We start from the raw sequence: 23,414 nt of genomic DNA, 5'->3' as shown, positions 1-23,414 counted from the left end.
CACCACTTCCACCGGAAGCCCATTCCATACAGCCACAACCCTCTGAGTAAAGAAGTTCCCCCTCATGTTACCCCTAAACCTTTGTCCCTCAATTCTGAAGCTATGTCCCCTTGTTGGAATCTTCCCCACTCTCAAAGGGAAAAGCCTACCCACGTCAACTCTGTCCGTCCCTCTCAAAATTTTAAAAACCTCTATCAAGTCCCCCCTCAACCTTCTACGCTCCAAAGAATAAAGACCCAACCTATTCAACCTCTCTCTGTAGCCTAAGTGCTGAAACCCAGGCAACATTCTAGTAAATCTCCTCTGTACCCTCTCCATTTTGTCGACATCCTTCCTATAATTTGGCGACCAGAACTGCACACCATACTCCAGATTCGGCCTCACCAATGCCCTGTACAATTTCAACATTACATCCCAACTTCTATACTCGATGCTCTGATTTATAAAGGCAAGCATACCAAACGCCTTCTTCACCACCCTATCCACATAAGATTCCACCTTCAGGGAACAATGCACAGTTATTCCCAGATCCCTCTGTTCCACTGCATTCCTCAATTCCCTACCATTTACCCTGTACGTCCTATTTTGATTTGTCCTACCAAAATGCAGCAAACTAAACTACCGGTGGAATTGGAGGTGCTGGTCATGGATATGGCAGAGAGTGTGTGTTGCAGAACCTCCTTAGTCTAACTAAACTAAACTACCATGGAATTTAAAGTGTTGCAGACCTTCCTCAGTTTAACTAAACTGAAGTAAAAGGAACTCAAAGGTGACCACTCCCATCTCATCAACCAGCTGTCAGCTCACTGCAGATTCACCTCAGCACCCTGTTCCGCTTTGAAAAGACTAACCAGAAACCCATGGTCCCGCTGCACAGAGCAGGCTATTTCTCACCATCACATCCTCAATTTCAAAGTCAGGAGGTATTTTGGACAGAATGTCAATGGCCAGCTCCTGCACGATCTCAGATGACGATCTGTCTCCTCCATTCACCTGAGGAGAGGAGGTGGGTAAATTGGAGATCATTATGAAAGCACAATGGTTGAAGTGTTTCCACCGCATGGCACCCCCCCCACACACACCCCACACTCTTCACCAATACACACTGAATACAGATAAGTGGGGCCTGCAGACCCTGCTGCAGCGAGATTTATTCTTGGACCAGACACCAATGAAGGCAGGCACAAAATGGAGTAACTGGTCAGGACTAGCAGCATTTCTGGAGAGAAGGAAGTTACATTTACAGTTTAGTTCATTGTCACGTGTACCGAGCTACAGTGAAAAGCCTTTGTTGCCTGCTATCCAGCCAGCGGAAAGACAATGCATGATTACAATCATGCCATTTACACTGAACAGATACATGGTAAGGGAATAATGTTCAGTGCAGGAATGGGAGACATTTTGGGTCAAGACCCTTCTTCAGACTTGTAGGAAGGAACTGCAGATGCTGGTTTACACTGAAGATGGACACAAAATGCTGGAGTGACTCAGCGAGAGAGGCAGCATCTCTGGAGATGCAAGGGGCCACAGTTTAAGAATAAGGGATAGGCCATTTAGAACTGAGATGAGGAAAACCTTTTTCAGTCAGAGTTGTGAATCTGGAATTCTCTGCCTCAGAAGGCAGTGGAGGCCAATTCTCTGAATGCATTTAAGAGAGAGCTAGATAGAGCTCTTAAGGATAGGGGAGTCAGGGGGTATGGGGAGAAGGCAGGAACGGGGTACTGATTGAGAATGATCAGCCGATCACATTGAATGGTGGTGCTGGCTCGAAGGGCCGAATGGCCTCCTCCTGCACCTATTGTCTAATGAATGGGTCATAAGGTCATAAGGAATAGCAGTAGAATTAGGCCATTCGGCCCATCAAGTCTACTCTGCCATTCAATCATGGCTGATCCATCTCTCCCTCCTAACCCCATTCTCCTGCCTTCTCCCCATAACCTCTGACACCCGTACTAATCAAGAATCTCTGCCTTAAATATACCCAGTGACGGCCTCCACAGCCTTCTGTGGGGATGAATTGCACAGATTCACCACCCTGGTGTGGTGAATGGGTGAAGTTTTGGGTCGGGACCCTGCCCACACGATACATGGACGAGCACACTTTGCCTCCCTCTGCAGGGTGGGACTGGAGAGGGGGGTGGGGATGTCCAACTGGGGCCTCAGCGCACACCAGACCAATTTATTTTCACCAGTTATCTACCTCTGCCTCTTGCAGAGTGCTGAGTATCTCTAAAGTTCTCCACCTGCGACAACTGGGAGACCACATCATTGGAGTTCCATATCTTCACCAATTTGCTGAAATAAACTGATGTGCTTTTGTCCTGCTTTCACTCCTGGGGGTGGGAGACTATTCCTTGGGGCGCAGGAGGATGAGGGATGATATAGAGGTGTGTAAAATCATGAGAGGAATAGATCGGGTGGAAGCACAGACCTCCCTTGCCCAGGGTAGTGGAATCCAGAATCCAAGGACATAGGTGCAAGGTGAGGGGGGGAGGAAAGATTTAATAGGAATCCGAGGGGTAACTTTTTCACACAAAGTGTGGTGGATGTATGGGACGAGCTGCCGGAGGAGGTAGTTGAGGCTGGGACTATCGCAACGTTTAAGAAACAGTTCGACAGGTACATGGATAGGACAGGTTTGGAGGGATATGGACCAAACACAGGCAAGTGGGACTGGTGTAGATGGGACATGTTGGTCGGTGTGGGCAAGGTGGGCCGATGGGCCTGTTTCCACACTGTATCTCTCTATGAGTACTTCAAAGCAGGGGTTGGCTAATTCTCAGAATGGACATGTCTGAAGGCGTTGTGGGCCGAAGGGCCTGGTGCTGTGCTGTAGTGTTCTCTGGTCCATGTGAGATGTGAGTAATAAGGCCAAAGGGAACTGTGTAGGGCAATGTTGATGTCTGGGGATCGCCGGTGGGCCGAAGGCCCTGTTTCCGCGCTGTATCTCTAAACTAAACTAAACTGGGGCAGGAGGAGCGGAGGACTGGGCCAGAATAGGGTGGCACGGTGGCGTAGTGCGAGAGATGCTGTCGTACAGCGCCAGAGATCTGGGTTCTGTACGGAGTTTGTACGTTTTCCCCGTGACCTGCGTGGGTTTTCTCCGGTTTCCTCCCACACTCCAAAGATGTACAGGTTTGTAGGTTAATTGGCTTGGTTATAAATGTAAATTGTCCCTGGTGTGTGTAGGATAGTGTTAATGTGAGGGGATCGCTGGTCGGCGCCGACTGGTGGGCTGAATGGCCTGTTGCCGCGCTGTATCTCCAACCTAAAATTAGATCAGAAGATGACCACATTGAACAGAGGGCTGTGGCTTCCTCCCACCCGATGTTGATGTGAGACACATCCCTTGGAGTGAATAGACCAGTGGTTGAATGGGAAGCTGGGAATGCTCAGGCTGGGCTGGTGATGGGTCTTCCAATACCTCATCACCTCTGACCAATGTTAACCAGCTCGTCTGAAGAAGGGTCTCAACCCAAAATCGCACCCATTCCTTCTCTCCAGAGATGCTGCCTGACCCGCTGAGTTACTCCAGCATTTGGTGTTTATCCTCGGTGTAAACCAGCATCTGCAGTTCCTTCCTGCACATAATCCATTCTTTCATTACCATGTCATACTTCTCTTTAAAAATGAGAATGATGCATGTTTGGTTCATCTTTCACAGCCGGGAGTGGGAAACTCTACTGCTGCACCACCGTGCCACCCCCAACCAACAGAGGATGTGCCAGGTCAGGCAGGCTGGCAGAATGGCAGACTCACCCCGAGGCCCCGGTGAAAGCAGGCGGGCGGGCGGTGACAGGTAGACACCGCAGGGGGAGAGTGGTCAGGGTAGACAGCACAGGGGTAGGGTGGGCTGGGTAGACAGCACGGGGAGAGTGGTCAGGGTAGACAGTGCAGGGGAGAGTGGTCAGGGTAGAGCACGGGGGGAGAGTGGTCAGGGTAGAGCACGGGGGGAGAGTGGTCAGGGTAGACAGCACAGGGGAGAGTGGTCAGGGTAGACAGCACGGGGAGAGTGGTCAGGGTAGACAGCACAGGGGAGAGTGGTCAGGGTAGACAGTGCGGGGCAGAGTGGTCAGGGTAGAGCACGGGGGGAGAGTGGTCAGGGTAGACAGCACAGGGGAGAGTGGTCAGGGTAGAGCACGGGGGGAGAGTGGTCAGGGTAGAGCACGGGGGGAGAGTGGTCAGGGTAGACAGCACGGGGAGAGTGGTCAGGGTAGACAGCACAGGGGAGAGTGGTCAGGGTAGACAGTGCGGGGCAGAGTGGTCAGGGTAGAGCACGGGGGGAGAGTGGTCAGGGTAGACAGTGCAGGGGAGAGTGGTCAGGGTAGACAGTGCAGGGGCAGGGTGGTCAGGGTAGAGCACGGGGGCAGGGTGGACAGGGTAGAGCACGGGGGCAGGGTGGACAGGGTAGACAGTGCGGGGCAGAGTGGTCAGGGTAGAGCACGGGGCAGAGTGGTCAGGGTAGACAGTGCGGGGCAGAGTGGTCAGGGTAGAGCACGGGGGCAGGGTGGACAGGGTAGACAGTGCGGGGCAGAGTGGTCAGGGTAGACAGTGCGGGGGCAGGGTGGTCAGGGTAGACAGTGCGGGGCAGAGTGGTCAGGGTAGACAGTGCAGGGGCAGGGTGGTCAGGGTAGACAGTGCAGGGGCAGGGTGGTCAGGGTAGAGCACGGGGGAGAGTGGTCAGGGTAGACAGTGCGGGGCAGGGTGGTCAGGGTAGACAGTGCGGGGGAGAGTGGTCAGGGTAGACAGTGCGGGGCAGAGTGGTCAGGGTAGACAGTGCGGGGGAGAGTGGTCAGGGTAGACAGTGCGGGGGAGAGTGGTCAGGGTAGACAGTGCAGGGGCAGGGTGGTCAGGGTGGACAGAGCGGGGGCAGGGTGGACAGAGCGGGGGGATAGTGGTGTGGACGGGGGGAGGAGGTGGGCGAGCTCACCTCTCTGGGCAGTGTGGCCAGGATGCTGTCAAACAGCTCCTGTGATTCCCTTGTCTCCTTCGTGATGTCTGCATTCTCGTGCAGTCCAAAGACCTGCCGGGGGACAAAGTCCACTTCACTGCTGGTGATTGGCGGCTGGGAAAGCTGGGACACATTGTCGTACAATCCATCGTGTGAGATGACCACACGCCCGCCCACAAACCCTCCCCGCTGCACACAAGGGCAATTCACCAAAGCCAATCAACCTACAAACCTGCACGCCTTTGGAGGAAGCCGGAGCACCCGGAGAAAACCCACACGGTCACGGGGAGAAGGTACGAACTCCGTACAGACAGCACCTGTGGTCAGCATTGAACCTGAGTCTCTGGCGCTGTGAGGTAGCAACTCTACCGCTGCACCACCGTTGTTTCTCCCCTTCTCTCTGTTTCTCCCCTTCTCTCGCCTCCCTCCCCCTCACCTTCCCCCTCACCTTCCCATCACTCCCTTCCATCTTTCCCATATCTCCTCCCCTCTCCATCCCTTTGCCTCCCTAACTTGCCCTATCCTTCCTTCCTTCTCTCCTACCTCTGCTCCTCTCCCTTTGCTTTTGCCCTCCCTCCGCTCTCCTCCAACTCTCCACCCCCATCCCCCCTCAGCTCGGCTCTGTGCTGTAATATAATGGTCAGTCTGGAATGTCAGCTGGGGCTGAACGCATGTAGCAGTGGGTTTTCACCACGACTACTCACAACACAACAGAGGGAATCACATGGTAAAGTTGCTGCCTCACAGCGCCAGAGACCCGGGTTCCATCCTGACTACGGGTGCTGTCTGTGCAGAGTTTATATGTTCCCCCCGTGACCTGCGTGGGTTTTCTCCGGGTGCTCCGGTTTCCTCCCACACTCCAAAGACGTGTAGGTTTGTAGGTTAATTGGCTTTGGTAAAAATTGTAAGTTGTTCATCGTGTGTGTAGGATCGTGCTAGTGTGTGGGGATCGCTGGTCAATAGACAATAGGTGCAGGAGGAGGCCATTTGGCCCCTCGAGCCAGCACCGCCATTCAATGTGATCATGACTGATCATTCTCAATCAGTACCCCGTTCCTGCTTTCTCCCCATACCCCCTGACTCCGCTATCCTTAAGAGCTCTATCTAGCTCTCTCTTGAATGGTCGGCACGGACTCGGTGGGCTGAAGGGCCTGTTTTGACACTAAACTAAATTAAACTAAACACAAAAAGCTGGTGTAACTCAGCAGGTCAGCCAAGATCTTTGGAGAAAAGTAATTGGTGACGTTTCTCAGACTGAAGACGGGTCTCGACCCGAAATGTCACCTATTCCTTCTCTCCAGAGATGCTGCCTGAGTTACTCCAGCATTTTGTGTCTATCTTCGGTTTAAATCAGCATCCGCAGTTCTTTACTAAACTACACTAAGCTAAACTAAAGTAAACGAAACTACAGTAAAGTAAACTAACCTAAAGTAAGTAAAGTGCAGTGAAGTGCAGTGAGCTAAAGTGAGGTAGATGCAGCCATTGCCACGTGTGTGTAGTGAGGTAGATGCAGCCATTGCCCCGTGTGTGTGGCCCGGCTGCTGATGGCAGTACCTCTGGGTCAGCGTTGAGAGGCAGCTGTGTGATGTAGTCCAGGTAGCCCTCGTAGGAGCCGGCGAGGGGGCAGAAGTAGACGCCACTGGGTGAGAAGCTGTAGTGTGTGTGGGTGAGGAGGCGCTGGCAGTAGAAGCTCTGCAGGAGGCTGAGCAGGAGGCGGCGGTCGTGGTCATCGGTGACACGACCCCCGTAGTTACACTCTCCGGTCAGGTAGGTCAGCGCCTCGAATGGGACCTCGTTGTACTCATTCAGGAAGATCTGTGGGGACAATGCCAAGCACAGGTCACTCTCACTCCTCTCCAACACCACTCAACAGCAAGAACATGTGTCCCACAGAGAACAAAGACCACCACTCAACAGCAAGAACATGTGTCCCACAGAGAACAAAGACCACCACTCAACAGCAGACCGTGTGTCCCACAGAGAACAAGGACCACCACTCAACAGCAAGAACATGTGTCCCACAGAGAACAAAGACCACCACTCAACAGCAAGAACATGTGTCCCACAGAGAACAAAGACCACCACTCAACAGCAAGAACATGTGTCCCACAGAGAACAAAGACCACCACTCAACAGCAGACAGTGTGTCCCAGACAGAACAAGGACATGCTTACTTGCAGCAGCACAACATGTAAACACAGTGCACTGTAAACAAGATGCACGATGCAAAGAACTTATTAGCCAACTATGTAAGAACAGCCAAGGAATTACATTATAATAAACGAGAAAAAAGTGCATATATGTCTGTGTATGTATTATATATGTATATGTGTATGTACATATATATATGTGTGTATGTATTATATGTATATGTGTGTGTGTATTATATATGCATATATGTGTGCGTACATGTATATATGTGTGTATGTGTATTATACATGTGATATCATGAGAGGTAGAGTCATAGAGGGGAGATACATTTCCTCCCGGTGGATGCAACAAGGACTACAAACCATCATGGCTGCCAGCAAAAGACTACAAAACCCATAGTCAGCAGACACTGATTGCTGCCGACACTGATTGCTGCCGACACTGATTGCTGCCGACACTGATTGCTGCCGACACTGATTGCTGCCGACACTGATTGCTGCCGACACTGATTGCTGCCGACACTGATTGCTGCCGACACTGATTGCTGCCGACACTGATTGCTGCCGACACTGATTGCTGCCGACACTGATTGCTGCCGACACTGATTGCTGCCGACACTGATTGCTGCCAACACTGATTGCTGCCCAGCTGAACCAGATGAGCTGATTGCCTCAGATGTATGTATATGTGTGAGTGTATGTATATATGTGTGTGTATGTGTATTATATATGTATATATGTGTGTGTATGTATATGTGTGTGTATGTATGTATATGTATACACACACATGCAGTATATACATACACACATGTACATACACACATGAGGCAATCACTGTTTTATCCTCATTTTGAGGAAACTCCTTAGTTTAATTTGGTTTAGTTTAGTTTAGAGATACAGCGCGGAAACAGGCCCTTCGGCCCACCGAGTCTGTGCCGACTAGCAATCCCCACACACTAACACTATCCTACACACACTAGGGCCAATTTACATTTATACCAAGCCAATTAACCTACAAACCTGTGTCTTTGGAATGTGGGAGGAAACCAGAGCACCCGGAGAAAACTCACGTAGGTCACGGGGAGAACATACAAACTCCGTACAGACAGCACCCGTAGTCGGGATTGAACCCGGGTCTCTGGTGCTGTACGGCAGTAACTCTACCGCTGCGCCACCGTGCCACCCTCAAAAGGCCTTGGCTTCTTCTGTAACATTGACTGGATTACTCACAGTGTAAAGAGCTTGGACAGGATGGAATTTGTCAAATGTGTCCATGAAAGTTTCTTTCATCATCGTCTAGAAGACCCTAGTGGAAAGGGTGCAATGTGGACCTGCACAGAGGGGTCCAGGAAGGACGTGGCAGAGGTTGATTAGAGTCTGTCTGCAGCTAAGGTGGCTGGCAAAAATCAGATAGCAAGAATATTGGGGCTGCATGTTCCTGTTAAGGTGAAGGGCAAGGTTCCCATCGGGTGCTGCGGTTCCTCCCAGTATCTGAGAATGTGCAGGTTTCCAGGTTCATTGGCTTCTGTAAATTGTCCCTTGTGTGTCGGCTAGAACTAGTGTACAGGGATCACTGGTCAGTGCGGGCTCGGTGGGCTGAAGGGCCTGTTTCCACGCCATATGTCTAAACTAAACTATGCTCTTTGGTTCTTAATTCACCTACTCTGGGCAAGAGACTCTGCGTCAACCCGATCTATTCCTCTCATGATCTTATACCCCTCTGTAAGATCACCCCTCATCCTCCTGCACTGGAGCGGACTTGGCCAATGTGCAGAGCCAGTCAAACAAGGGACCATTGAGATGAGGACGGGCAAGAATACAGACCTGTTGGCCACCGCCAACCATGACCCAATGGCCACTTGCGGAGGAAGCTCGAGCCCACAGGACCGGAGAGTCCTTTGTTAAAAAACTCCGCCAGAATTGTGGTGATTGTGCATTTGTGGCTGTGCAAAAGAATGCACAGTGTTGTGCAAACGTGACAATACAGAGCCATCGAACAGCATTGGAGAGCATGGTGGTTCAGCGCTCAGATGCTGCCTCACAGCACCAGAGACCCGGATTCCATCCTGATTATGGGTGCTGTCTGTACGGAGTTTGCATGTTCTCCCCGTGACCTGCGTGGGTTTTCCCCGGGTGCTCCGGTTTCCTCCCACACTCCAAAGACACAAACATAGAAAATAGGTGCAGGAGGAGGCCATTTGGCCCTTCGAGCCAGCACCGCCATTCATTGTGATCATGGCTGGTCATCTATAATCAGTAACCTGTGCCTGCCTTCTCCCCATATCCCTTGATTCCACTAGCCCCTGGAGCTCTATCTAACTCTCTTTTAAATTCATCCAGTGAATTGGCCTCCACTGCCTTCTGTGGCAGAGAATTCCACAAATTCACAACTCTCTGGGTAAAAAAGTTTTTTCTCACCTCAGTTTTAAATGGCCTGCCCTTTATTCGTAGACTGTGGCCCCTGGTTCTGGACTCGCCCAACATTGGGAACATTTTTCCTGCGTCTAGCTTGTCCAGTCCTTTTATAATTTTATACGTCTCTATAAGATCCCCTCTCATCCTTCTAAACTCCAGTGAATACAAGCCCAGTCTTTCCAATCTTTCCTCATATGACAGTCCTGCCATCCTTTTATTAACCTCCTTTTATTAACACCATCCTTTTATTAACGGGATTAACCTGGTGAACCTACGCTGCACTGCCTCAAAAGCAAGGACGTCCTTCCTCAAATTAGGAGACCAAAACTGCACACAATACTCCAGATATGATCTCACCAGGCCCCTATACAACTGCAGAAGGGCCTCTTTGCTCCTATACTCAAATCCTCTCGTTATGAAGGCCAACATTCCAATAGCTTTCTTCACTGCCTGCTGTACCTGCACGCCAACTGTCAGTGACTGGTGAACCTCACACAACCTGTCCAAGTTACCCTGCAACCTCCTAACATCCTCTTCGCAGTGCACATTGCCACCCAGCTTTGTGCCATCAGCAACCTTGCTAGTGTTACTTCTAATTCCATCATCCAAATCATCAATATATATATTGTATATTGTTGCGGCCCCAGCACCGAGCCTTGCAGCACTCCACTCGCCACTGCCTGCCATTCTGAAAAGGACCAGTGGTCACCCATTAGGACTGAGATATTTTCAGCCAGAGAGTTGTGAATCTGTGGAATTCTCTGCCACAGAAGACACTGGAGGCCAATTCATTGGATGTGTTCAAGAGAGAGTTAGATTTAGCTCTTAGGGTTAGCGGAATCAATGGATATGGGGAGATGGCAGGCAGTCCACTCGCCACTACCTGCCATTCTGAAAAGGACCCGTTTATTCCTACTCTTTGCTTCCTGTCTGCCATCCAATTCTCTATCCACGTCAATATCCTACCCCCAATACCATGTGCTCTAAGAAGTGCAGGTTTGTAGCTTAATTGGCTTTGGTAAAATTGTAAATTACCCCTAGTGTGTGTAGGCTAGTGTTAGTGTGCGGGAATCACTGGTCGGCATGGATTCGAAGGGCCGAAGGGCCTGTTTCCGCGCTGTATCTCTAAACGAAACTAAATGGAACCATTGAACTAACAGCGTTGGCTGGTATCTGAAGTTGTATCTGAAGTGATATGATAGGGTTTATTGAGTTTGTGAAGGTTAGCCTGCGCTGTTAGACTGGGTGGTGTGGGTGATAATAATAATAATATATTCCTTTATTCGTCCCACACCGGGGAAATTGACAGTGTTACAGCAGCAAAGTGGACAGCAAGAGATCAAGAGATCATTCATTATAAATAAAAGATACATCAATTGTCATCAGTTTTTTTTCCCGTGTGTTCTTAGCTGTTATTGTTGACTGGTCTGCTGGGAGCAGTGCTGGTTGTGCAGTCTCACAGCAGCGGGAAGGAAGGACCTCCTATATCTCTCTTTCACGCACTTGGGGTGAAGGAGTCTGTCACTGAAGGAGCTACTCAGTGCAGTGATAGTGTCCTGCATATATCTGCACTGTTAGACTGGGTGGTGTGGGGGTGTACCTGCACTGTTAGACTGGGTGGTGTGGGGGTGTACCTGCACTGTTAGACTGGGTGGTGTGGGGGTGTACCTGCACTGTTAGACTGGGTGATGTGGGGGTGTACCTGCACTGTTAGACTGGGTGGTGTGGGGGTGTATCTGCACTGTTAGACTGGGTGGTGTGGGGGTGTACCTGCACTGTTAGACTGGGTGGTGTGGGGGTGTATCTGCACTGTTAGACTGGGTGGTGTGGGGGTGTACCTGCACTGTTAGACTGGGTGGTGTGGGGGTGTACCTGCACTGTTAGACTGGGTGGTGTGGGGGTGTACCTGCACTGTTAGACTGGGTGGTGTGGGGGTGTACCTGCACTGTTAGACTGGGTGGTGTGGGGGTGTACCTGCACTGTTAGACTGGGTGGTGTGGGGGTGTACCTGCACTGTTAGACTGGGTGGTGTGGGGGTGTACCTGCACTGTTAGACTGGGTGGTGTGGGGGTGTACCTGCACTGTTAGACTGGGTGATGTGGGGGTGTACCTGCACTGTTAGACTGGGTGATGTGAGGGTGTACCTGCACTGTTAGACTGGGTGATGTGAGGGTGTACCTGCACTGTTAGACTGGGTGATGTGAGGGTGTACCTGCACTGTTAGACTGGGTGGTGTGGGGGTGTACCTGCACTGTTAGACTGGGTGATGTGAGGGTGTACCTGCACTGTTAGACTGGGTGGTGTGAGGGTGTACCTGCGTTATTAGACTGAGTGGTGTTGGTGATGTACCTGCGTTGTTAGACTGGGTGGTGTGGGGGTGTACCTGCACTGTTAGACTGGGTGGTGTGAGGGTGTACCTGCACTGTTAGACTGAGTGGTGTGAGGGATGTACCTGCACTGTTAGACTGGGTGGTGTGAGGGATGTACCTGCACTGTTAGACTGAGTGGTGTGAGGGATGTACCTGCATTTGCCTTGCACTAATCCGCAGGTCAGACTCGTTGAACTCGTAGGGAACGTTCCAGCCGATCGAACCAAACGTGCGACGTTCTTGAACGAGGGCGTGGAAAAAACACAGGGCAAAGAGCAGCTTCTCCCACACCTGCCAACACAAGGGACAGGGGAATGATCACCCTCTCCCCACACACACATCAAACAAACAAACATGGTGGCGCCCACAAGCCTGGCCTTGGCATATTTACACCCCAACCCCAGCACCCTCTCAACATTGGTGGCACGGTGGTGCAGCGGTAGAGTTGCTGCCTCACAGCGCCAGAGACCCAGGTTCCATCCTGACTACGGGTGCTGTCTGTACGGAGTTTGCATGCTCTCCCCGTGACCTGCGTGGGTTTTCTCCGGGTGCTCCGGTTTACTTGAACACTCCAAAGATGTGCAGGTGTGTAGGTTATTTGGCCCGGTATACTTGTAAATTGTCCCTAGTGTGTGTAGGGCAGTGCTAGTGTACCGGTCGGCGTGGACTCGGTGGGCCGAAGGGCTCGTTTCCACGCTGTATCTGAAAACCAAACTAACAAGGGCAGTCAGAAGAACTCAGCAGGACAGGCAGCATCTCTGGAGAAAGGGAACAGGTGACGATCTTGGGTAGAGACCCTTCTTCAGACTGAGCGTCAGGGGTAAGGGTTAGGGATATGGATGGCGATGTAGTGAGATATAGAACACATAGATGAAAGGTATGCAAAAAAGTAATGATGATGATGAAGGAAACAGACTATTGTTAGCGGTGGGCTAGGTGAAAATGAGTTACAGACAATGAAACTCTTGAACGATCACACCGCTGGTAGTGTGGGCTGGGATCTCTCCTCACACATCCTCGGGACACTGAACATGGCTCTGACTGTGATGTCTGAGGGAGACAAGGCGTACATGCGAGCCAGCTCTCCCCCTGTCTCCGCTGACTAAAGCTGTTCTCATTGAGAGGGGTGCAAGGCTCTCCATGTAGGCCAGTCACATACCCACACACTGTGCCCACTGCTATCTTTGGCAGCTGCCTCACTGGCCAGCAACCAGAGCTGCCATTGGACATCGAAGATCCATCAGTCAAACACACCCAAAACCATCTCAACACTGCATCACATTCCGACTGATTTTTACATTATTAGTTAAAAAATTAAAACATAAGTAAACTCTCAGAGCCAAAGACCCAGGTTCCATGTAGACCTTGGATGCTGTCTGTGTGGAGTTTGTAAGTTCTCCACCCTGGTCGCCCTTCGTCCCTCCCCCACCCTAGTCATGGTATTAGTTTCACTCTTGTCCTGCTCTTTATATCACTCATTACCACCTTCCCCACAGCCAACAATGGACCATTGTGGACTCCACCTTTCCTTGATCATCGTTGCTGGCTTTGATCTGTCTTTTTGCATATCTATCTTTCCTTTATTTGTTCTATGTATCTATTCATATCTCTTGGTTCCCTCACCCCTGACTCCAGTGTGGAGAAGGGTCTCGGCCCGAAACGTCACCTATTCTTTTTCTCCAGAGATGCTGCCTGACCCGCTGAGTTACTCCAGTTTGTTGTGTGTCTCTCCCTGTACCCATGTAGGTTTACTCTGAGTGCTCCAGATTCCTCCCACATCCCAAAGATGTGGATTTGTCGGTTAATTGGCCTCTGTGGATGAGATACTGGGATAACATGTGAACGGGTCAACAATGGTTGACATGGAATGGGTTTGTTTTCTTGTTGTCTCTTTAAACTAAACTGAACTTAAAAAAATGATGAACTAATTAGGCACGGTGGCGCAGCGGTAGAGTTACTGCCTTGCAGTGCCAGAGACTCGGGTTCGACCCTGACTATGGGTGCTGTCTGTACGGAGTTTGTACGTTCTTCCTGTGACCTGCGTGGGTTTTCTCCGGGTGCTCTGGTTTCCTCCCACACTCCAAACACGGACAGGCTTGTAGGTGAATTGGCTTTGATAAAATTGTAAATGATCCTTAGTGCGTGTTGGATAGTGCTAGTGTGTGGGGATCACTGGTAGATGCGGACTCGGTGGGCCAAAGGGCCTGTTTCCACCCCGTCACTAGTTCCATTTCCCAACTTATCCCACTTTCCCATCCGCTCCCTACACAGGGAGTAATTTTGCAGAGGCCGATTAACCTACAAAACCTGCACGTCTTTGGAATGTGGGAGAAAGCGGAAAACCCACGCAGTTATTGGGAGATGGTGGAAACCCCACACCGACAGCCCCCGTAGTCAGGATTGGACCTGGGTCTCTGGTGCTGTGTGGCACAGTTGTACACTGAACTGACCTGCATTCCTCAACCAACACACACCCACTGTCCCAAATCCCCAGCACTAATCTGGCTCTGACCTTCTCCCCACTCTGTACATGTGTATACACCCCCATCATCACCAGGAACACATGATGCAGCTCTATTGGACTTTAGGAAAAAAACAGCAGATGCTGGTTTAAATCGAAGGTGGACACAAAATGCTGGAGTAACCCTTTGGGGGCTACTGTACTCCCAATACTGCCTGTACCCCAATACTGTGATATGCCCTGGATCTGGTGACAACCTCTAACTAACTGACACACCCATCCCATTCACACACACACCCCACCCATTCACACACACACACCCCACCCATTCACACACACACACACACCCCACCCATTCACACACACAAGCCCATTCACACACACACCCCACCCATTCTCACACACACTCCCATTCACACACACTCCCATTCACACACCCCACCCACACACACACACACACACACTGCCATTCACACACACACACACAAACACACTCCCATTCACACACCCCACCCATTCACATACTCCCATTCACACACACTCCCATTCACACACACTCCCATTCACACACCCCACCCATTCACACACACACACTTACTCCCATTCACACACCCCACCCATTCACACACACACACGCACTCCCATTCACACACCCCACCCATTCACACCCACCCATTCACACCCACTCATTCACACACATGCACCCACTCACACACACACTCATTTGCACTCTCATTCACACACACACCCACTCAATTGCACACACTCATTCACCCACACACACCCACCCATTCACACACACCCACTCATTCACACACACACACCCACTCATTCACACACACACACACACACACACCCATTCTCACACACCCATTGGCCGGTCGGTGTGTTGGGCAGTGGTGGACACATTACCTGTGGTTTGTTGCAGCCGGTGAAGAAGGCGGGGTCTGAGATGGGGTGGTTGAGGTAGGACCTCAGCAGGTTTGCGCGGAGCCCCTTGGGCGGCTCGTTGGTCATCTTGATGCCGTTCTGCAGCAGGGTGACGGGGAAGTCCTGGGACGGGTAGCTGGTCAGCCACAGGCGGAAGGTCGGCTGGGTCCTCACGCTGTCCGTGATCAGCTCATCACACAGCTGCTCCAACTCAGGCAGCCAGCTGCGGGCCAAGTGACAGTTCTGCAGCACCAGCCAGCTCCCCTCCTCCACAGCCTGGGAGAGGGAGAGGGAGAGGGAGAGGGAGAGGGAGAGCGTGGCAGTGAGCTGGCACACCTGCCCCTCGATCACTGCCCCCCACACACCCTGCCCCCCCACACACCCTGCCCCCCACACACCTGCCCCTCGATCACTGCCCCCCCACACACCCTGCCACCCCACACACCCTGCCCCCCACACACCTGCCCCCCACACACCTGCCCCCTCGATCACTGCCCCCCACACACCCTGCCCCCCACACACCCTGCCCCCCACACACCTGCCCCCTCGATCACTGCCCCCCACACACCCTGCCCCCCACACACCTGCCCCCCACACCTGCCCCCCACACACCTGCCCCCCACACACCTGCCCCCCACACACCTGCCCCCCACACACCTGCCCCCCACACACCTGCCCCCTCGATCACTGCCCCCTACACACCCTGCCCCCCACACACCTGCCCCCCACACACCTGCCCCCCACACACCTGCCCCCTCGATCACTGCCCCCTACACACCCTGCCCCCCACACACCTGCCCCCCACACACCTGCCCCCACACACCTGCCCCCCACACACCTGCCCCCTCGATCACTGCCCCCTACACACCCTGCCCCCCACACACCTGCCCCCCACACACCTGCCCCCCACACACCCTGCCCCCCACACACCTGCCCCCCACACACCTGCCCCCCACACCTGCCCCCTCGATCACTGCCCCCTACACACCCTGCCCCCCACACACCCTGCCCCCCACACACCTGCCCCCCACACACCTGCCCCCCACACACCTGCCCCCCACACACCCTGCCCCCCACACACCCTGCCCCCCACACACCCTGCCCCCCACACACCTGCCCCCCACACACCCTGCCCCCCACACACCTGCCCCCCACACACCCTGCCCCCCACACACCCTGCCCCCCACACACCCTGCCCCCCACACACCCTGCCCCCCACACACCTGCCCCCCACACACCTGCCCCCCACACACCTGCCCCCTACACACCTGCCCCCCACACACCTGCCCCCCACACACCCTGCCCCCCACACACCTGCCCCCCACACACCTGCCCCCACACACCCTGCCCCCACACCCTGCCCCCCACACACCCTGCCCCCACACCCTGCCCCCCACACACCCTGCCCCCACACCCTGCCCCCCACACACCCTGCCCCCCACACACCCTGCCCCCCACACACCCTGCCCCCCACACACCCTGCCCCCCACACTCCCTGCCCCCCACACTCCCTGCCCCCCACCCTCCCTGCCCCCCACCCTCCCTGCCCCCCACACACCCTGCCCCCCACACCCTGCCCCCACCCTCCCTGCCCCCCACACTCCCTGCCCCCCACACTCCCTGCCCCCCACACACCCTGCCCCCCACACACCCTGCCCCCCACACACCCTGCCCCCCACACACCCTGCCCCCACCCTCCCTGCCCCCCACACACCCTGCCCCCCACACTCCCTGCCCCCCACACACCCTGCCCCCCACACACCCTGCCCCCCACACACCCTGCCCCCCACACCCTGCCCCCCACACACCCTGCCCCCCACACACCCTGCCCCCCCACACCCTGCCCCCCACACACCCTGCCCCCCACACACCCTGCCCCCACACCCTGCCCCCACACCCTGCCCCCCCCACACCCTGCCCCCCACACACCCTGCCCCCACACCCTGCCCCCCACACCTGCCCCCACACACCCTGCCCCCCACCCTCCCGGCCCCCCACCCTCCCTGCCCCCCACACTCCCTGCCCCCCACACTCCCTGCCCCCCACACACCCTGCCCCCCACACACCCTGCCCCCCCACACCCTGCCCCCCACACACCCTGCCCCCCCACACCCTGCCCCCCCACACCCTGCCCCCCACACCCTGCCCCCCACACCCTGCCCCCCCACACCCTGCCCCCCACACACCCTGCCCCCCACACACCCTGCCCCCTCCCTCCCTCGCCCCTCCCCTCCCCCCTCTCCCTCACCCCTCCCCACCTCCGCAGCCTGGCTGAGGGAGAGCCTGACGGTGGGCTAGCACACACACCTCACACCCGGCCCTCCTGACTGCTCTTGGCTCTGGCCATCTCACTCCCGGCCCCCTCCACCCTCACTCCCACCTCCACCCCCTCCCTTCCCCTGATCCCTGCCCCCTGAACCCTTTGAAAGACTGGGTCGACTGGGCTCGTATTCACTGGAGTTTAGAAGGATGAGAGGGGATCTTATAGAAACATATAAAATTCTTAAGGGATTGGACAGGGTAGATGCAGGAAAACTCCTCCCCATGTTGGGGGAATCCAGACCCAGGGGTCACGGTTTAAGAATAAGAGGTAGGTCTTTTACGACTGAGATGAGGAAAAATGTTTTCAGCCAGAGTGTTGTGAATTTGTGGAATTCTCTGCCACAGAAGGCAGTGGAGGCCGATTCTCTGGATGTGTTCAAGAAAGAGTTAGATTTAGCTCTTAGGGCCAACGGAATCAAGGGATATGGTAGCGCAGCGGTAGAGTTGCTGCTTTACAGCGAATGCAGCGCCGGAGACTCAGGTTCGATCCTGACTACGGGTGCTGCACTGTAAGGAGTTTGTACGTTCTCCCCGTGACCTGCGTGGGTTTTCTCCGAGATCTTCGGTTTCCTCCCACACTCCAAAGACGTACAGGTATGTAGGTTAATTGGCTGTGTAAATGTAAAAATTGTCCCTAGTGGGTGTAGGATAGTGTTAATGTACGGGGATCGCTGGGCGGCACGGACTTGGAGGGCCGAAAAGGCCTGTTTCCGGCTGTATATATATGTATGTATGATATGGGGAGAAAGCAGGAACGGGGTGCTGATTGTGGACGATCAGCATATCATATTCAATGGCGGTGCTGGCTCGAAGGGCCAAATGGCCGACCCCTGCACCTATCGTCTATGTTTCTTCCTCCCACCTCCTGCCCCCTCGGCCCTCACTCCCCCGGCCCTCACTCCCCTCGACCCTCACTCCCTTCGATCCTCATTCCCCCGGCCCTCACTCCCCCGGCCCTCACTCCCCCGGCCTTCACTCCCCTCGACATTCACTCCCCTCGACCCTCACTCCCCCGGCCTCACTCCCCCGGCCCTCACGCCCCCGGCCCTCTCTCTCATCGACCCTCACTCCCCCACCCCTTGCCCGGCCCTCACTCCCCCAGCCCTCACTCCCCTCGACCTTCACTCCCCCGGCCCTCACTCCCCTCGACCCTCACTCCCCTCGATCCTCATTCCCCCGGCCCTCACTCCCCCGGCCCTCACTCCCCCGGCCTTCACTCCCCCGGCCCTCACTCCCCTCGACCCTCACTCCCCTCGATCCTCATTCCCCCGGCCTTCACTCCCCTCGACATTCACTCCCCTCGACCCTCACTCCCCCGGCCCTCACTCCCCCGGCCTCACTCCCCCGGCCTTCACTCCCCCGGCCCTCACTCCCCTCAACCCTCACTCCCCTCGATCCTCATTCCCCCGGCCCTCACTCCCCCGGCCTTCACTCCCCCGGCCCTCACTCCCCTCGACCCTCACTCCCCTCGATCCTCATTCCCCCGGCCCTCACTCCCCTCGACCCTCACTCCCCTCAACATTCACTCCCCTCGACATTCACTCCCCTCGACCCTCACTCCCACGGCCCTCACTCCCCCGGCCTCACTCCCCCGGCCCTCACGCCCCCGGCCCTCACTCTCCTCGACCCTCACTCCCCCACCCCTTGCCCGGCCCTCACTCCCCCAGCCCTCACTCCCCTCGACCCTCACTCCCCTCGACCCTCACTCCCCTCAACCCTCACTCCCCCGGCCCTCACTCCCCCGGCCCTCACTCCCCTCGACCCTCACTCCCCTCGACCTTCACTGCCCCGCCCCTTGCCCGGCCCTCACTCCCCCCGGCCCTCACTCCCCCGGCCCTCACTCCCCCGGCCCTCACTCCCCTCGACCCTCACTCCCCTCAACCCTCACTCCCCCGGCCCTCACTCCCCCGGCCCTCACTCCCCCGGCCTTCACTCCCCTCGACCCTCACTCCCCCGGCCTCACTCCCCCGGCCCTCATTCCCCCGGCCCTCACTCCCCCGGCCCTCACTCCCCCGGCCCTCACTCCCCCGGCCCTCACTCCCCCGGCCCTCACTCCCCCGGCCCTCACGCCTGCTCCGGCCCTCTTGATCCATACCCCATCAAGCCTGGACCCCGGCCCCTCAATCCTTGCTCCCCCCCTCTCCCCTGTTCCAGCCTTCCCGTCCCTCTCACTCCCAGCTCCGGGCTCATGCTTGGGTATTCCACCCACTCTTAGCAGGCTCTTGAACGGACCCCTCCTACGCCAACATCCCTGAATATCTGAAAATTGTCCCGCCCCCTCCCCTGACATCAGTCTGAAGAAGGGTGTCATCCCAAAACGTCACCCACTCCTTGTCTCTAGAGATGCTGCCTATCCCGCTGAGTTACTCCAGCACTCTGTGTCCATGTACTCCAGAGATGCTGCCTGTCCCGCTGAGTTACTCCAGCACTCTGTGTCCATGTACTCCAGAGATGCTGCCAGTCCCGCTGAGTTACTCCAGCACTCTGTGTCTACCTTCTACCCCTGAATATCTGTTCCATTGTTCTCGGAAAAAAGAGCAGGAAATTAAATGAGCAGCTCTTTAGAGTCACATTCAGTGATACAGCGTAGAAACAGGCCTTTCAGCCCAAATTGCCCACACCAACCAACATGTCCCAGCTACACTAGTCCCACCTGCCTGCACTTGGTCTATATCCCTCCAAACCTGTCCTATCCATGTACCTGCCTAAATGTTTCTTAAACATTGCGACAATCCCTGCTTCAACTACTTCCTCTAGCAGCTCGTTCCATACACCCACCACCCTCTGTATGAAAAAGTTACCCCTCTGATTCCTATTAAATCTTTTCCCCTTCACCTTAAACCTATGCCCTCCAGTCTATGGTTCTCGCAAAGCACAGAAGCCTACCTTTTCAATCATTTTCCTAGCGATGGGTCCTTGCCCTTGACCAAGGGAGATTGTCTGGAGGTTCAGTCCCCCCATCCCTAGAACAGGAGAGGGAGCAAGTTTCATCATGGCCTGCGGTGATACTTTCCAATCAACTCATTTTTCCACATATTGCAACCATTTGCATCTCCTTATCCAAAACCAGACAAACCCATGCCAATACCTAGAGTCTTAGAGTCATAGAGTGATACAGCATGGAAACAGGCCCTTCGGCCCAACTCGCCCACACTGGCCAACATGTCCCAGCTATACTAGTCCCACCTGCCTACGTTTGTTCCATACACCTCCAAACCCGTCCCATCCATGTACCTGTCTAACTGTTTCTTAAACATTGGGATAGTCCCAGCCTCAACTACCTCCTCTGGCAGTTTGTTCCATACACCCACCACCCTCTGTGTGAAAAGTTACCCCTCAGATTCCTATTAAATCTTTTACCCCTCACCTTAAACCTATGTCCTCTGGTCCTCGATTCACCTACTCTGGGCAAGAGACTCTGTGCATCTACACGATCTATTCCTCTCATGATCTTATACACCTCTATAAGATTACCCCTCATCCTCCTGCACTCCAAGGAACAGAGCCCCAGCCTACTCAATCTCTCCCATTAGACCCATTAGTCCTGGCAACATCCTCGTAAATCTTCTTGCAAGCTTGCAAGTATTTATTTAGAAATAGCTACTTGTAAAACTTTGTTTTGCGTGCTGCACAGAGACCATACCGTGCACAGGTAAACGCCGGTGGGAGAGGAGGAGAGGTAGGGTTGCCAACTGTCCCGTATTAGCTGGGACATCCCGTATTTTGGGCTAAATTAGTTTGTCCCTTACTGGACCGCCCTTGTCCAGTAATAGTAGGGTTGCCAACATCCTCACTCCCAAATAAGGGACAAAGGGTGACGTCACCGCCCCGCGCACCACGTGACGTCACGCAGCCAGCGGCCACGTGCTCCCGCTCCACCAATGCTATGCAACCCGCTTCCGTCCCGGGCGGCCGCCATTGGTGGAGCGAGAGCACGCGGCCGCTGGCTGGGTGAGGTCATGTGGGGAGCGGGGCAGCGACATCACCTCAATAGTCAATAGTCGTTTATTTGTCACATACACATAAATGTGTAGTGAAATGAAACATTACCCGCAGTTGAACCTTGTCCCGTATTTGAGAGTGAGGAAGTTGGCAACCCTAGAGGCAAGGGAACGGGGTCTCAAAGTTGGCAGTGGGAAGTTCCCCCCCCCCCCCCCCCCCACCCGGGGAACAGAGGTGGACGGGCGAGGAGAGGGACGTGGGTTCACTGGTCCATCTAGACGCACGAGGAAGTTGATGCCTGGAGGCCCTGCAGCAGCTTGGGGCTCGCCTGGATCGACCTAGAGTACGGACTGCACTTGGAAAATGGCGCCAAAACATGGTGCCTCTTGCATGCGGGATCAGTGGTCTATTTCTGTAGACTTTGCTAATCGGGGATGGTGCTTGGGTATGGCAATACTTTACTGAACGGTTTGCAAAAACAGAATTCCACTGAGCCTTTTAACGTTCTCTCTCTCTCTCTCTCTCTCTCTCTCTTTTTAACGTTCTCTCTCTCTCTCTCTCTCTCTCTCTCTCTCTCTCTCTCTCTCTCTGTATTTCTGATACGTGATGTGGTGTGTTTTATAATCAGCACAGATTTCATCAGCAAAACACAACATGCTTGAGGAACTTGTCCAGCGGGTCTGGCAGCATCTGGAGAGGGAATGGATGGGCGATGTTTCAGGTTGGGACCCTTCTTCAGACACTTTCTCCACGGATGCTGCCTGACCCCGCTGAGTTCCTCCCGCACTTTGTGTTTTCTTCAAGATTCCAACACCTGCAGTTCCTTGTGAAGACAAATTTCATAATGTTGTAATAATTTCACAAAGTAGAAACCTTGGCCACTGATGGTGGCACGGTGGCGCAGCGGTAGAGTTGCTGCCTCACAGCGCCAGAGACCCGGGTTCCATCTTGACTACGGGTGCTGTCCGCACGGAGTTTGTACGTTCTCCCCGTGACCGTGTAGGTTTTCTCCAGGTTTCCTCTCACACTCCAAAGACGTACAAGTTTGTACGCTGATTGACTTGGTATGAATGTAAATTGTCCCTCGTGTGTCGGTTAGTATCAGTGTGCTGGGATCACTGGTCAGTGCGGATTTGGAGGGCTGAAGGGCCTGTTTCCACTCTCTAAAAGGAATGCTGTGCCTTCCTGTTCTATACACTGTGCGGGGTAACTGATTCACATGCCCACTGACTGCAGCGATGGGCAGGGCGGGAGAGAGAAGGTGTGGGCAATGCACAATGAACAGCCCTACCTTGCTCCTCGGCGAACTTGACCAGCAGGGCCATGGGGTCGGCCCCGGCGGACAGGATGAAGATGAGTGGCGTGGCGTGGCTGGAGCCCCGGTAACTGCGCTGAAGGTCAAAGGTTGGCGGCTCAATGTACGCAGCCCCCATCTTCTCAGCGATGAACTGCTGGATGGCTGGGATCACCTGGAGCAAGGGCAGAGGTCAAGGCGGGGGAAGGGCAGAGGTCACGGCGGAGGAATGGCAGAGGTCACGGCAGGGGAAGGGCAGAGGTCACAGTGGGGGACGAGCAGAGGTCACGGCAGGGGAAGGGTAGAGGTCACAGTGGGGGAAGGGCAGAGGTCACGGTAGGGGAAGGGCAGAGGTCATGGTGGGGGAAGGGCAGAGGTCATGGTGGGGGAAGGGCAGAGATCACGGTAGGGGAAGGGCAGAGGTCACTGCGGAGGGAGGGCAGAGGTCATGGTGGGGGAAGGGCAGAGGTAACGGTGGGGAAGGGCAGAGGTCACGGTAGGGGAAGGACAGATGTCACGGTAGGGGAAGGGCAGAGGTCACGGTAGAGGAAGGGCAGAAGTCATGGTGGGGGAAGGGCAG

General features: G+C 54.6%; 1 protein-coding gene across 1 annotated transcript in view; it reads right to left on the bottom strand.

Moving 5' to 3' along the window:
- Positions 1–23,414, bottom strand: part of LOC144605046 (dynein axonemal heavy chain 3-like) — a 345,711-nt gene that overhangs the window by 32,433 nt on the left and 289,864 nt on the right. Inside the window, exons 68-74 of the mRNA XM_078420087.1 lie at positions 22,832–23,009; positions 20,485–20,561; positions 15,259–15,552; positions 12,039–12,176; positions 6,506–6,766; positions 4,931–5,023; positions 895–993 (exon numbers count right to left, since the gene is read on the bottom strand). Coding sequence (XP_078276213.1) covers positions 895–993; positions 4,931–5,023; positions 6,506–6,766; positions 12,039–12,176; positions 15,259–15,552; positions 20,485–20,561; positions 22,832–23,009 — 1,140 coding nt within the window. The remainder of the gene's footprint in view (positions 1–894; positions 994–4,930; positions 5,024–6,505; positions 6,767–12,038; positions 12,177–15,258; positions 15,553–20,484; positions 20,562–22,831; positions 23,010–23,414) is intronic.

Source organism: Rhinoraja longicauda, chromosome 23 (assembly GCF_053455715.1).
Source record: "Rhinoraja longicauda isolate Sanriku21f chromosome 23, sRhiLon1.1, whole genome shotgun sequence".
NCBI classification, from domain to species: Eukaryota; Metazoa; Chordata; class Chondrichthyes; order Rajiformes; family Arhynchobatidae; genus Rhinoraja; species Rhinoraja longicauda.
This window is presented reverse-complemented; position numbering and strand designations above follow the sequence as displayed.